Source organism: Paroedura picta, chromosome 2 (genome assembly GCF_049243985.1).
Source record: "Paroedura picta isolate Pp20150507F chromosome 2, Ppicta_v3.0, whole genome shotgun sequence".
Taxonomy (NCBI): domain Eukaryota; kingdom Metazoa; phylum Chordata; class Lepidosauria; order Squamata; family Gekkonidae; genus Paroedura; species Paroedura picta.
In genome coordinates, this window is record NC_135370.1 from 150,687,366 (window position 1) to 150,702,840 (window position 15,475).

Sequence of the window (15,475 nt, forward strand, 5' to 3'; positions counted from 1 at the left end):
GGTGACCTAAAGGGAATTGTCATACATAAAACAAACTTCTCCCACGTTATCCCACCTTTTAGGGGGCGTTCAAGCAAGCAGTTCAGCTTGAAGATATCACAGACGGACTAAGAACTCCACTAGATACACCCCTGAAAGCTTCCAGTGCCTTCATGCCTCCAAATTGCTTGTTCTGTTTATGTAACTTGGAAGCTTCATGTGAAAGTGTCTGCTTATACAAGCTTTCTTCTCTTTACAGTAATAGCAGGTCTCAACCCCCAAATACACATCAAGACCTCAACACCACAACTGCTGCAAAACACATGATTCAGAACTTTCTGGAGACATTGATAGTCAAAGAAGAAGAGCTGGGTTTTTTTTTTGGGGGGGGGGTTAACCCTTTTTACTACCAGAAGTCCTCTCAAAGTGACTTACAGTAGTTTACCCTTCCCCTCGCCACAACAGACACCCTGTGAGAGCTCTGAGAACTGTGATTGTCCCAAGGTCAGCCAGCTGGCTGTGTGTGGAGGAGCAGGAAATCAAATCTGGTTCTCCAGATTAGAGTCATCTGCTCTTAACCACCACACCAAGCTGGTTTGCTACATAAAAGAACAAAAAACACCTCATCTATAACATGTTCATGCTCCTGTTCAAACATTAATGTATTTTGGATTATGCATTTTATGCAATTGCAGATATTACAATACAACCCTATATCTTTCCTTTAGAAATGGGCTGAGCTGCCCTAAAGAATCCTTTCCCCAAATTTCAGAGAATGCTCCATGGTTGAGATGGAATTTGACCCTGGTTCTGCTGAATCCTTCTTAGCCAGGGTATGCTCTGATCACAAGCGTGGGAACATTTAAATTCCCAACACATATGCAGCTTACATGTTTAAAAAAGCAATGCAAATTGTGAAAAGCAAACTTACATCATTTTACATCCACTGAAGCCTATGAGAAGAATTGGTTAACATGCAGCAGATTTAGCAAATCACTCAGATATATCATTTCTGTTATTGACTACAGGGCTGAAACTTCTGTAGTCCTGATCAACAAAACAACCCCATAGTGCTTTTAAACATCTGATTATTCTTTAGCATCTTCTCCTGCACTCAGCACAGTGAGTTACAAAGATTTCTGCGTATTACATTTGTATCCCAATTTTTCCTCCTTGGAGCTCATCCTCACAATTCGGTAAGGCAGGATAGGTTAAAATTTATTTACTTCATTTTCATTCTTCCTTTCTCACTGAGACTCAAGAAGGATCACATAATTTAAGAAAAGAATGGGATAAACCTGTAATACTATAAGTGCAATCAAAGCTATCTGTTTTTTTTTTTGTGTGTGTGCAGACATTAAAAATACAAGCCTATTTTTTCCTTTATAAATAGGCTGAGCTGCCCTAAAAAATTCCTTTCCCTCCAGTCTCAGAGAATGCTCCATGGCCGAGAGGGAAAGGGACCCTGGCTCTGGTGGATTCTAGTTTTTCTTGCATAAGAACATAAGAATAGCCCTGCTGAAGCAGACAAGTGGTTGATTGTCCAGCATCCTGTCTGACCCAGTGGCCAGTTAGCTCCACTGGAGACCCAACAACACAGCATAGAGGCCGGGGCTTTCCCCTGGTACTGCCTCCTGGCACTGGGATTCAGAGGTTGACTGCCTCTGAACCTGGAGGCTCCCTTTAGTCACTATGGCCAGGAGGCACTGATAGACTTATCCTCCACAGTTCCGTCTACTCCCCTTTTAAAGCTGCTTGTGCCAATGGCCATCGGCAGAACATCAAAGGCTACATTCTACGAGTCAAATGCAATATGTGGAAGAAACCACTTAACAAGGTCTTTTCAGATGGTTTCCCTGCAATTTAGTTCCCAAAGTGAGCTCCCTCATAATCTTATGTTCTGTTTGTTTTCTTATCCCGGGTTTCCTCATCATTTCTGTGTTCTCTCACCCCATCATTTCTGCAGATTGAAAGCATGCAAGGGATGGGATAACAAAGAAACAACCATGAAAAAGATAACTGGAAGAAAGAAAACCTGGGGCAGATCCGCATTCAGACTGTGGGGAAAGCTACATGTGAAAAGTCCCATGAAATGTGATCTGGCCTTTACAACGGTGGCCACATACTGGCCCAAGGCCAGCTGTTAACACCAAGAAGAAAAAGAGACTGCTCTCTTAGCTTAAGCAACTGCCTCCCCTCCCCAACTCACTACTCTGTGGCAATTTCTGTCATCATCTTTCTCACTGCACTTTCTGAGTAATTAAAGCAAGCCCCCTCCGGACTATTTTCCATTAGAAATTCAATTTCTGCAGGTCTTCATGAATAATGTGGCTATGATCATGCTCTGCCAGGCTTTTAGATCACCTCTGAGCCCATTCCCAGGCTTGGTTCGCCCACGTGTTGGCCCTCGATCTCTCTCCTTGCACTCAGAGCTAGACACCATGACAGCTCTGTCCCCACCCCTCGTTTCCATCCTCGAGCTGAAAAGGGAGTTTGTGAAACCTCTCTGCTCCTGCTGCAGGCTATGAGGACAACATAGCAAGGATGTGCAGAACTGCAGACTGTTGCATAAGAAGCAGGATAAAAGCCTTGTTGCGGTTAAGAATCTTGTACATAAATGATAAAGAAAACAGCTGCATCAGTTCCATCTTGACAGCAAGCTAACGTGGGTGGCAGGAGACCCTGATAATGACCTTGAAGAAGCCAAGCCAGGCAAGAAGGAGATCCCAATCAAGAACCAGCAGACTTTAGACTACCCCTTTGCAGCTAAATAGCCAAGGGTATATCAGATGTCTCGTTAAAGCCATTAATGGGGGAGTGCTTTATAGAAACTATGGTCAAACCTGGGTCCGATCTAAGAACGATCTCGCAGTCAATTTTCCTGTATATGTGTTGCCTTGGCTGTGAACTGTCTGTGCATCCCTGCTTTCAATAAACCAACGTTCTGGTGAAGTGCTGAGTGTCAGTAGTCACTGGACTTGGATATCTAGTAGGGGACCGCAACTGCATCTAACTGCTGGGGTTCGTGACACCTTGTGGCTAATAGCCACTGATGGACCTCTGCTCCATCCTTCTCTTGAAACCATCTATGCTTGTAGCCACCATCGGTTCCTGTGGCAGTGAATTTCACATGTTAATTACTCTTTGGGTAGGGTGCCCACGTGTCCCGCATATGGCAGGACCGCCCCACTTTTAAAGAATTTGTCCCGGGTCCCAAGACCTTTTTAAAATCCCGCTTAGGCACTGACTCCAATGCAGCAGGTCCATCACCATGCTCTTTCCCGCCAGCAGCTTTTCCTTGCCTCCCCCCCCGTCTCCCAAGCCCATGCTTCCTGCCATGGCACCATCGGGGGTATGCACGCTGGGGTGATTGTGGGCCCCCTGCGGCTTATCAGCGGGTGGGCAGGTGGGCGAGCAGGGGCTTCCTGGTGGCTGCCTTGGCGACTTCCTGGTGGCGCTTCTGGTCTGGCGGGCACAGTGCCACTTCGCTTAATTCAAGGCGAGCCAGTCTTAACGTCTTCCTCGCATGCAGGCAGAAGAACCGGCTCACCAGGTCGACCAGGCCTCCTCCCTCGGGCACGCTGACGACAACCGCGCCGAAAGAAGCGCCCCCGAGCAATGCCATAGGTGTTTTCTTGTGAATTAATTTCATCCCATTGGTTCTGGTCCGTCCCTCTGCTCCATCCTCTATATGGCGGCCTTTTAATTACTTGAAGATGGTTATCAATTCCCCTCTCAGTCATCTTCTCTCCAGGCTAAACAAACCAAGCTCCTCCAACCTTTCTTCATACGTCTTGGTCTCCAAACCCCTCACCCTCTTTGTTACCCTCCTCTGGACACTGTCCAATTTGTCTACATCCCTCTTCAAATGGGGTGCCCAAAACAGAACACAGCACTCCAAGTGAGGCCGAACCAGAGCAGAATAAAGTGGTACCATCTCCTCCCGTGATGTGGACATGATACTCCATTTGATACAGCCCAAAATCCCATCTGGCTTTTTAGCCACCAAGTTACACTGTTGACTCACGTTCAATGTATGGTGTACTAAGACTCCTAGATCCTTTTCGCACATGCTACTGCCAAGACAAGTCTTTCCCATCCTATATCGGTGTATTTGGTTTTTCCTACTTAAATGCAGAATTTTACATTTGTCCCTATTGAGCATTTTATTCAGTTTAGCCCACTTCTCGAGCCTATCAAGATTCCTCCCTTCTCAGATTGCAAATCTGATTGAAAATCTCACATGATGTACTCATGAGTAAACATTCCCAAGGCAGAGGCTCTTTCTGGCTGCCCTGGGTCCCAGAGTACCAGCAGAGGGCGGCATTTCTGGACCTCCCACAGCCTGCCCCCCAGAAGGTGTGAATAGGCTGTGCCAGGAGATGGTTTGCTGCCCCCATGTTCTCCAAGTTGAAAGAGGCCAGGAGTCCAGGGCAACTTACTGGTAGCAGGGCATGCTCTGAGGCTGGCTTCTCTTCCACCCAGCAAACTTCTGAAATTGGCAGGAAGTTAGAGAACTGATTCCTTATTAGGTTTTCCTGGCTGAGGGCTCCCTCCTGATTGGAGATAACTACCCTACTGGGGGAATATTTCTGATGGGGGGCAATCAGGTATGGAATGAGTTGTCTGCATGTAATTTGAGCTGATTGGCCCTCATAAGAGTGTAATTTGACCTGATTGGCCCTCATAGGCAGTGCTTTCTCTCTATTGGCAGCACACCTCCAGGTAGGGCCAATCAGGTAGGGAGTGAGTTGTCAACTTGAGCTTTATTATCTTTAGTGATAATATGGCCATGTAGATCCCTTCCCCAGACAGTTATTGATGGGCCTGGAGGGGGTGGGGAGGTGCCACGTATATAGTCATGTTTTCCAACCATGCATGATTGTACCACTTCTGGGATTTCTCAGAGCCTGAAGAAAGTTTCAGGGTTTTCTCAATGGTAAAAAAGTTAAGAAAGGCTGGAGTACATGTTATTGTATCTTTATCTTCAACTCAACACATGAATATCTTTATATTTCTATTCTACATCTCACCTGAGTTCCTACAATGGAAGAAAACAAGAGGAAAAGCTTTCAGCAGTTCTTTAAATGATGTTGCGGCGGGGGGAGCATCCTTATGGGAGCTGCTGAAACAGCTGATTGCTACCAGTTCCCAGCGCTATTCCGACATGCTCATCCAGAACCAAGGTGAGAGTTAATTTGTTTCACACAACTATTAAATGCTTAAAAGCCCTTCATATTTAGAAGCTAGTTATTTATCCCACTAACCACTTAGGGTAAAAGCAGCACCATTTTCTGCACTGCTGGACAATTCCACTCCATAAATCAACTCAGTCTCTCTAGAAGCAAAGATCTCCATAGGTAATCTTGCCAGCAGGACTGCTATTAGCTAACTAAAAGGGAAGGTGTGTGGGGGTGGAACAAAGGAAGGCTAATGTTGAGTTTGCAAATAAGCTATATATATATAATGATCTAAGTTACCCTCTGGGTATACCGTTAAAATCTGAAATAAAACCCTGTTGATATAATCCCAATACTGTGTAGGGCTTATGGAGTGCTATCATATATGGAATATTCATTCACCAACTATTCCAGATTCTCAGCTTGGTCCCTTTACTGGATACATACAATCAAGTTATTTAATCAGCATTCTATTAATCCATTTACCATTCTATTATTAACAGTGATAATAAAAGTCATATCCTGCTTACTAACTGCAAAAACTTTCAAGGTGGATCACAGTTTGGAAATTCAATGGAAACAATTAAAATAAAAATGTAAAATAATAAAAAATAGCAGTAGCAATAGCAAAGTCATACAGAAGACAGGAAACAAATATCTCAGTGCTAGAAAAATCTTGAACAAAGTGAGATGGGTAGCTGTGTTTGCCTGTAGCACAAATTTTGTTAATCTTTAAGGTGCTACTGGACCCTTGCTTTTTTTTTTTAAACAAAGCATTTATTTATTTAGGATATTTGTATTCCACCTATCCAGAGACCTATTTGAAGCAGTGAACAATTTTTAAAAAATTAAAAGATGGATTAAAACAGTAACTCTATACGCCCATCTGTAATAAAGCCACAGTAAAGCTCAACTGTAGAAAATGGTATTTAAACAGAAATGTATAGTAGTCATAAAGACATGACACAGACAGGATACCAGGCAAATCATAAAGCTAATCATCAACTAATAGATGGACTAAACTTTAACTAAAAGCCTGGGCAAACAGCATTAAAGTTCCAGGCTAAGATATTTCTAAGAGAATGGGACACCAGGCAGATCTTAAAGGACAGGGATTGTGGCAAGCCGAGTCCCTAGTTGCCTCACCTCCATGGGGCAGCAGATTAATTAGAACAGTCAATATTATTTTTAAAGTGGAGCAGATGATCCCAATCTGACAGTAGGTGCTAACATTCAGATCATGAGAAACTATATTATAACCCATATGAGACCTGCTGGTAATTCCCATGTCATACTGTGGCCAGGGAATACAAGTCAAGCCGGATTCAGGATTCAAGAGTTCCCTTCAAATTTTGATATACTATTTGTAAATATGTTCCCAGCACCCATTTCTTTTCTGTGTTCATACTTTCCTTTGGGCCACAATGAATTATTGCTGGTAGAACTCAGAACCTCTGTCGGCCATGAGATACCATCATCATGGAATTGGCAGTTCTGCAGAGAGCAGAGATACTGTTATCTTCATGCTGATTATATGGACCACCCAAAAGAATCAGAAACAGACATTTGAAAGAAAGTCTATTTATTACAAAAGTAAAATGTAAATTCTATCCACTTTTCAGTTAATCCCTTTACAAAAGCACTGCCAATTCTTTTCAGTACTGGGTACCTTGCAGAGCAATGAAATACGTTCAGTTAAAAATACAGACAGTGGTCATGTACAAAACACACATGCACACTCAATATATACACACACTCCAACATTAGCAGCATTAGTACAAAAGGTTGTCTAAGGTCGCCAGAATGGCAATCATCATACTATCTACGGACATTTTACGTTGCCTAAGGCAGAACTCAAATCACTTCTTTAAAGCAATGAGATCAGAGATGAAAACCAAATTCAGAATTTACATGGCATAGCTTTCACTTCCAAGCAGAACTCTTTTCCTGTGAAAAGCTGCCATGTTAGAGAGGATTCTAGCCTGGCTGCTTGATGCGCTGATTTAGTGTGCACCGGACCTCCGTCTGAACAGGTACAGCTCAGAAAGGGCTGTACCATGTTGGCGTTTCAGAGTGTGCAGTTCAGCTCTGTCTACCTACCTCTTACAGGATGGATCCCCAGGTTCCCCTTTTGTTAAATGCGGAATCTTCACTTCAAGGAAGGAGTCCACATAGTGGAGGGGGAAACTTATGTTGAAGCCCTTTATAAATAAAATTGCAGTGATGGCCGAAACACAATTAATCCCACTCTGGACACAAAGTCCATCACCAGCACACTTCTCTTGTAGGATACGCACAATACTAATTAGACCAGGACAGAGGAGAGGGCATAGCTATGAAGCACATCAGTCTTTTATTGCTGGTTTTTCCTTCTCACGTCTAGAAAGAATCATCACTGTTAGTCCCTTCATCCTGGGGGGAGGGGAAGTGCATGATTATTTAAGTTTCTCAAGGAAGGCATGTCAATTCCGCTCCTCCATCTACTGAATATTCCATCATGATAGAATTACATCTGGGAATCAGAGAAGAGCACTGGCAGGGTGTGGAGGGTGTTAAATCTCCAGTGCTGACTTCAGGATCCGTAGCCTAGACCAGGGGTAGTCAAACTGTGGCCCTCCAGATGTCCATGGACTACAATTCCCTTTTGCTGGCAGGGGCTCATGGGAATTGTAGTCCATGGACATCTGGAGGGCCACGGTTTGACTGCCCCTGGTCTAACTCATGAGAGTGATATCTTTTTCAGTTAGGAACCAACATATTAAACCTGCTGGCAGGGGCTCATGGGAAGCGTAGTCCATGGACATCTGGAGGGCCGCAGTTTGACTACCCCTGGCCTAGACCATGCAGCCATTATCCAGGAGGATTCTTGATCCTACAGGCAATCATTTGAAGAGGGGAGAAGGAGGGCAAAGAGTGGAACAAACCACTTATTGCCCTTTAAATCTAATTAATGACATCTGCAGAGCCTCAGAGGTTAGTGCAGTCAAGAAGATTAAACATTCGATCTGATTCCTACTAATAGAGAAACTAGATTTTTTTTACATTTTTTATATCAAAGACACATCCTTTCTCTCTCCTCTAATCCACATTTTACTAGGAATTATAGCATCAATGGATTCAATTGCACAAAATTATCTGGAAAGGATTCGAATATTCTGGGAATTGTAAAAGAAGGAGAAAAGGCTTTGGAGTACAGATGGGTTGTGTTAATTCTATGTGGTGCAATAGAGGTACAACACTGTTAGGATTTTTAAATTAAGTAAACCAAGAACAGAGGCACGGGGGGGGGGGGGGGAGGTGTGTGCTACAGACACCAAAGTCTATGAACATCCTTATGCCGGGGGGGAAGGCCGTTGCCCCCCAGTTAAGCATGATCACTCTCCAGCAACAATCCTAAAAACTTATTTAATGGACTACAGCAGTTTCTTAGTGCATCAAAGCATTTGCTGTTTTAATGGTTTGGGAAGGGTTAAGGCACCCCTCCAGTGGTTTTTACTAGCACCGCTTTTGATGGACAAGAAGCCAAGCTCAGCCTTTGTTGTGGCCAAAAGCTCAGCAGAGTCCCATGAGTGACAGCAAACAGAAACACAGCAAATCGGCATTCCGCTGGGTTTTTTTTTTAACCCTTTAATTTGTTACCATCTGAGATAATTTTCCAGAGACATAAAGCAGTCCTGCCAGGCAAACCACATAAACACTGATGGCTGTAAACAGCCAAGGGACAGCACTCATGGTGTGGAGTGTCACGTTTTGCAGAACTGAAGGCTAGAATGCACCAAACAGGCATCTGTAGGGTTACTGGAGAATTCTCGGAAGAAATGTAGAGAAATTCTGTACATGTTGAATTTAAAAGGAAAACACTGCCTTGGTTTCCTTCCCGAAAAAAAGCAGCTAGAGCGGCAGAAAAGTAGCTAACAGGGCCTGGAAATTATGACCTTGATCCAGGTCAGTGACTGCCTGGTGAGACATTGCTCCAGGAGATCTATTCGAGAGTAACACCTGACAGAGGAAAGGCAAGCTAGTCCAGTTCCTTTAGTAATGCTTGCCCATCATACTGCACCCTGGTACAAGCAACCATACCACTACTGCTTATGCCCTGCTGCACTTGCCATCTGCTGCCTCTCCCCACAGCAAGGATGCTAAGAAACTGAAGGTTTTATTACATTCGTTATTTTCTTTGTGTCGTCTCTGAAGTCCTAGGTCTGCTACAGCAGAGCATTCTGCCACGGAAAACTGTAAGAGCATTAAAACCATCAACAAATTTCACTCATCAGGGAATTAGGACCAAAGGACCCTTGAATAGTTACACTATATAGAGCAAGGGTGATCCAATTGTGGGTCTCAAGAAGTTCATGGACTACCGTTCCCATGAGCCCTTCCCAGGATGTCCAATTGGCAGGGGCTCCTGAGAATTGTAGTCCAGGAACCTCTGGAGAGCCACAGCTGAACCGCCCCGATACAGAAGAGGAATACTGCCACTGCTGCTAACTAAAAAGGCGGATATGATATTTTTTACACAGGCTGAACTAACCAGCTGCCTAACAAATGCCTCTCCTCTTAATGTATCTGGCAGCCAGAGCCTCAGACAGTCAAGAAACCTCACAGCCGCCCAAGTCCCTCCTGGGGGTGCTGGCATACAGTCTCCATGCCAACAGAGATAGCCCTTCTAATGATGCCAGGGGGAGATGGAAAGCGGCAGGCTTCAACTTGCTGTTCCTGGAACCGATGGCCTGTTTCCCCTTGATACAGAAAGCTGTTGCTGCAGGAAAAACCAAATGTGCTCTGGAAAACTGAGATGCCTAGGAAGGAGCAGTGAACATTCTGCAAGAGGAAATGGTACACTCCATTCGGACCCCAATCCTGTTTTCCCTCGGGGCTTCTGTTCTACTCTCTTGGTAGTGGACTCTTAAAACGTCCCTTCTGAGAGTCACTTCAAGAGCTTTTATTCTGCCCTCCAGCAACAAAACCCTTTTGCTCAACAACTTATCATAGCAAAGAAGGTAGTTTTCTTCTCAAGACATACAGTTAAAGAGACAACGCACCAATACATCAGCGTTAGCAGCATGCTCTGCATTCATTAGAGTGATCTCCACGGGCAGATGAATTAGCGAGCAGCGAGACTGGCAGGTTAAATGAGATGGCTCTCTGCATCAGCTCTAGCCCATTATATATTCTCATCTGCCTCCCCCTAAAGACGCCACTTTTCTCCATTTGAGAAGTTAAACTGCTTTCTGCGCGTGGACACTTCTCAAACAGAAGGGCAACGTGATGACAGTTTCATTCCTTTATGAGACCCCGTAGGTAGCTACAACATTATTTTAAGTGGCTATTTGTGCTCAGAGCAAAGGCGTTAGGCAAAATATAAAGCAGTTTGAGGGCCAGACAAGGCACAGAATCTCGGAAGGCTTCAAGCTATGGTAATGTTTCCAAGTCCCAGAAGATCAGAGCAACATCAAGGCTCTCTCAGAAACATACGTGTGTGCATAAGTATGCAAGTGTATATAATACACACGCACACCTTTAAGGTGACAGTTTGTGGGTGTGAACTGAGTCATTCCAGTCATTTTCTTTCCATGGCTGCATGATCATTCCTGTGCTCTTCTCAATGACACATGACCAGAGGCAGGCACAAGATATATGCTTGCAAAAATGCATGCATTCTCTAACTTGCATACAAACAACACTGCTGCGAGGTCCACAGCTGTCTGATTAGGGGTGCTGCTTGGGTGGTTCAGACTAAGAAGCAGCAGCTGGCTCAAGGAACTGGGTCCTAGGCCCCATAGCAGAAGTTATAGGCAGAGGTTAATCCCCATGGCTACCTCCTTTTCAGACCTCAAGCAGAACAGTGCATTGCCCCAACACAGATATGCTGTTGAGAAGCAAATTCTTCACAGTTTTCATCCAGTCGTTTTTCAGCACCCTTCAGCAGTTCTTCTTTAGTTGCTGGATGGATCTAGAACTCCCATGTTTCAAGCCACCTAAGTCCTGCCATTGGGCTGCTGGGATCAAGAGCCAGAGGTCCTATCATCCCATAAGAGAGAGGATGGAAGAGGTAGAAGCTGTGGACAAGAGCCAAACACAAATCAAATTTCAGCAAGCCCAGCTATCACAACGGCAGAACACAGCACCATCACAGACACTATTCAGAAGTCCTGAATTACGCCTCTTCCACACACAAAAAAATACAAAATACAAAATACCCATTATGGCCAGTATAAAAGAACGTTGCAAGATCAGAATTTAGCCATTCAATTTAGAAGGTTAAGCCCAAGATAGTGTCTTAGATGTCCACTGCAGTGAAAGGGGATCAGTAATTGGGTCAGAGGATTATACGTGAGGTGCACCGATGCAAAGCACCTCAGCAGAAGTGGTTTCTGAAAAGGGAGAAGAATGAGAGTACTCTATTAATATCAAAGTCCTTGATTCGTATTTTAGGAAGGACCAGCTCACAGGACAAGGTGGCTTTCCCTCCAAAGTGACTGAGATGGTCTTGTGAACATCCTGACCTCCCCAGGACTTCTGCTTATTTTCTAGCCTGGGGGGAGGTGGGGTGTTACCTTGTCAAATGGGCATTGTCACAATGGCATCTTTTCAACACAAATATTGCAACTAGCTGCAGATGGCCCAAGATGCAGCTAGCCACAGTACTCGTAGGGACTAGCTGCTGAGTGCATACAATGCCTACTTTGTTTAATCTCGGTTGGCTGCTATTTAGTTCCCAGGCCCAGCTCAGAGTGCCAATTGCACTCTTAAAGCCCTGCATCAAGGACTGCCTGCTCCCATGCAGTCTTGACCGTATGTCAGAACAGGCCTGCTGGATCAGACCAGTGGTCCAGCCGAGTCTTACATGGTGGTTCCCATAGCAGAAATCTCAAGGCCTTTCCCTGCTTCTGCCTGCACCAGCACTTGCTTTCTGAGATGTAATGGAAAGTATCCAAGCCTCAACTAAAATGGCAAAGGGGGACTTTGAGGCTTCTACCTGCTACAGAAAGTGGTCCTGGAGTCAGCAGACCCACATCATGAGGAGAAAGTGGGATTTTAAAGCAAGGGGGGGGGAAACAAGAGAACTAGCCAGCCCCTCCTTCACAAACCGAAATGTCATCCTGTTGGAGAACCTGAATGGCTGGATGCAGGCCAGTGTTTCAGAACCCAGAGGTCCCATTCAGCCATCATCAAAGGTAAAGGTATCCCCTGTGCAAGCACCGAGTCATGTCTGACCCTTGGGGTGATGCCCTCTAGCGTTTTCATGGCAGACTCAATATGGGGTGGTTTGCCATTCCCTTCCCCAGTCATCAACCATCATTCAAGCCACCTAAATTAAGAGCTAGAACATCTGACAGGAACAAATTCTCTAAGTTCATTAGAAATTACGTGAAGAAGTATTGAGGTCAAATTCCAAACCCTCTTCCATGTGCCCCCACAATCTGAAATATGCTGGGTAGTAGGGTTACCAGATTTGTGTGTGTTTGTCCTCTTTAAAAAAAAAAACTAATGAAAATGTCCTCTCTTTAGGTTGGAAGGTCAGGAGCATTACTAGTTAGTAGCAATCATCACAGCTTAAATAGTAGAGAAGTTTAAAATGAGATCGGTCATAGTGATCACTTATTTGAAGTAGTCAGTCAGGAAATACGTCTCTTTTTTGCTTTTCAAAATGTGGTAACCCTGCAGGATAACTATAAGAAAACTATAGGTAATTGTGGAAGACACCTCAAAGGACGTCATGCTGGCCCCATCCTTATTTGGTTTTTGCTCCATGTTGAGAGAGCTTTAACTTGTTAGCACTCTTTTTACGTTGCTTGCCAATTGTGTTTTTTCTGGCATGAGTGGTATTTTTAATTGGAACTTCTAGCCTTTAAAAAAAATCCTTTTAACTGACTGCAATTAGTTTTAAAAAAAATAGTAGTATGTGGGTGATGCGCTATATGGCACCCTGGGGTATTTCATACAGACTGCATATCTACATCATTTTCAATTTATTGGGACTAGTCCTGGGACACCCACTTCAGATTGAAGGGCAGAATAGTGGGATTGTTAATTAAATGAATACGAAATCTTGTACCTCCAAAATAGCAGCTTCACAGCTCAAGGACCAACTCTCACCTGTACACAGTGAGCAGAATCAACAGCACTATCCCGTAATTATAAACCTGGGTGCCGGCTGACAGCGTCCCAGCACAGAATTTCAGGAATACATCCCACGTAATCCCTGAAGGAGAAGCCAAGAAAAAAACATACAACTGAATATGAGAAGATTTGTGCAATCCTACAAATATATCCAAGAGGAAAGACAAAGCTTATTCTCTTTTGCATTCGTAAGGAGCTTTCAATAGATAGTTCTACAGCAAACTTTCCAGAAAGCCGCTGCCCCTTGCTTGACCAGACCTTAGCACAAAACAGCAACAGAATTGGTTTGTTTTTAAAATCACATTTCCAGAATTTTTCATTTCCATATCGCCACTATTGTCTTCTAATTTCCTATCCTTGAAGTCAGTTTGAAGATTTCTTTTCAGGAGAAACACAAGATTAGAGGCATGCTTTACTAGCATTTTTCTTCCAGTTTTTTCAGAGCAGTGGCAAGCAAGATGCTGCACAAAGGCAGGGAAGGTGTCGAAGATCTCAGCAGGGGCTTACCTTGCCCTTCCTTTCCCCACCAACCACGGAGTTCAAAGCCCGTGGGTGAGGCTGAGAGAGCCCTGATATTACTGCTCGGTCAGAACAGTTTTATCAGTGTCCTGGCGAGCCCAAGGTCACCCAGCTGGCTGCATGTGGGGGAGTGAAGAATCGAACCCGGCATGCCAGATAAGAAGTCCGCACTCCTAACCACTACACCAAACTGGCACAGTGAAGATTTGAAAGTGGGTGTCCCGGATCCAAAAATTATCCATAATTTTGCACTACAGCAGTCTTCTTAAATTCTGCCTGTTCTGGTACCTTAAGCTTATGTAAAAACTAGTCCTGAAAGACTGAAAGCTATTTTTAAGACTCATAAAACACTGATTAGTGGGAAATTATGGTTAGTTAACTAAACAACTTGCTAAATTATATTTAAATTGGATTTTTGTCATTTAAAGATCAGAGCCTACTCAGAGGCAGATACAGTATTAATTTTTTAAAAAAAATATCAAAGTTGGTTTTTGATCTTGTGCAAAAATATGACACAGAAAATAAAGTCAATAGATAATAGAAAAAGATGATTATTTTTAGAAAAGAACATTCAGGAAAAAGAACAAAAACAGAGTAGTTCTCAGAGGGGGTAAGAAACAATAAACTTTGTAGAGTATTCTATAAGCAGGAAACCCATAAAGAGAATTGAGATATGTAATAACAGAAAAACTCCAGACTTTTCTTAAAGAAATGCATGTTAGATTAAGAGGGAAAGATGGATAATGTGGGAGAAAGAGACTGGCAATGGTTTGCAATAGGAGACAGATGGGAAGATCATTTTTGAGGACTGTAAGAATTGAGGATTTACTTGTGCCAAATAACAAGCAAGAAGCATTAACTACTATAATTTAAATTCATAAGAAGGAAGCTGCTCATTTTCAAAATACAAGGAATTAGCTTTAACGACAAATAAACTGGATTTGTTATGAGAATCGGATAGCAATCTCAAGAAAGACAATATGATACCATGGACATTAAAAAAAAATTCAATGAGGATATCTACTATTTTGATGAATATTTTTAAACGAGAGGAACAAAAAACAAGTAGCCAATTGGCATATATTAGCATTCAGATTCTATGGCTTGAAAAATTAATAAATCATTAGACTAATTCACCTCTTTCCAGATGAAATCTCATATAATAAAAATATTTAGGGAAACTAATGAAAACATTCAAAAGTGTTAGCATTAGCAGATCTTACTTCTAGAACACACAGAGAGATCATTTAGAGTAGGGGTAGTCAACCTGTGGTCCTCCAGATGTCCATGAACTACAATTCCCATCAGCCCCTGCCAGCATTTGCTGACAGGGGCTCATGGGAATTGTAGTCCATGGACATCTGGAGGACCACAGGTTGACTACCCCTGATTTAGAGGACTGGATTAGGGTGCAGGAGACCCAGGTTCAGATCTTTATCATGAAAATGTGCTGGGTGACCTGGAGTCAGTCGCATACTCTCAGTCTAATCTGCTTCACAGGATAGTCGTGAGGATAAAATGGAGGGGAGGAGAATGAGGTAATCCACTCTCTCCACTGGGGAGAAAGGCAGAGTATAAATGAAGTAAATATATAAACAGCAGCAGCAAAATGCAGGGAAGTGGAAGTATATAGAAGAAGAGTTGGTTCTTATATGCCACTTTTCTCTACCCGA

The 15,475-nt window shown here is 43.5% G+C and overlaps 1 protein-coding gene across 4 annotated transcripts in view; it reads right to left on the reverse strand.

The window, feature by feature from the left end:
* Positions 1–6,724: 6,724 nt before the first annotated feature.
* The window catches only part of POMT2 (protein O-mannosyltransferase 2), a 40,077-nt gene continuing 31,326 nt past the window's right edge, over positions 6,725–15,475 (reverse strand). For all 4 annotated transcript variants that reach the window (XM_077323326.1, XM_077323327.1, XM_077323323.1 and 1 more), the window contains 2 exons: positions 13,260–13,365; positions 6,725–11,218 (listed from right to left, as the gene is read on the reverse strand). In XM_077323326.1, the coding sequence (XP_077179441.1) occupies positions 11,113–11,218; positions 13,260–13,365 (212 nt within the window). In that variant the 3' untranslated portion in view covers positions 6,725–11,112. The remainder of the gene's footprint in view (positions 11,219–13,259; positions 13,366–15,475) is intronic.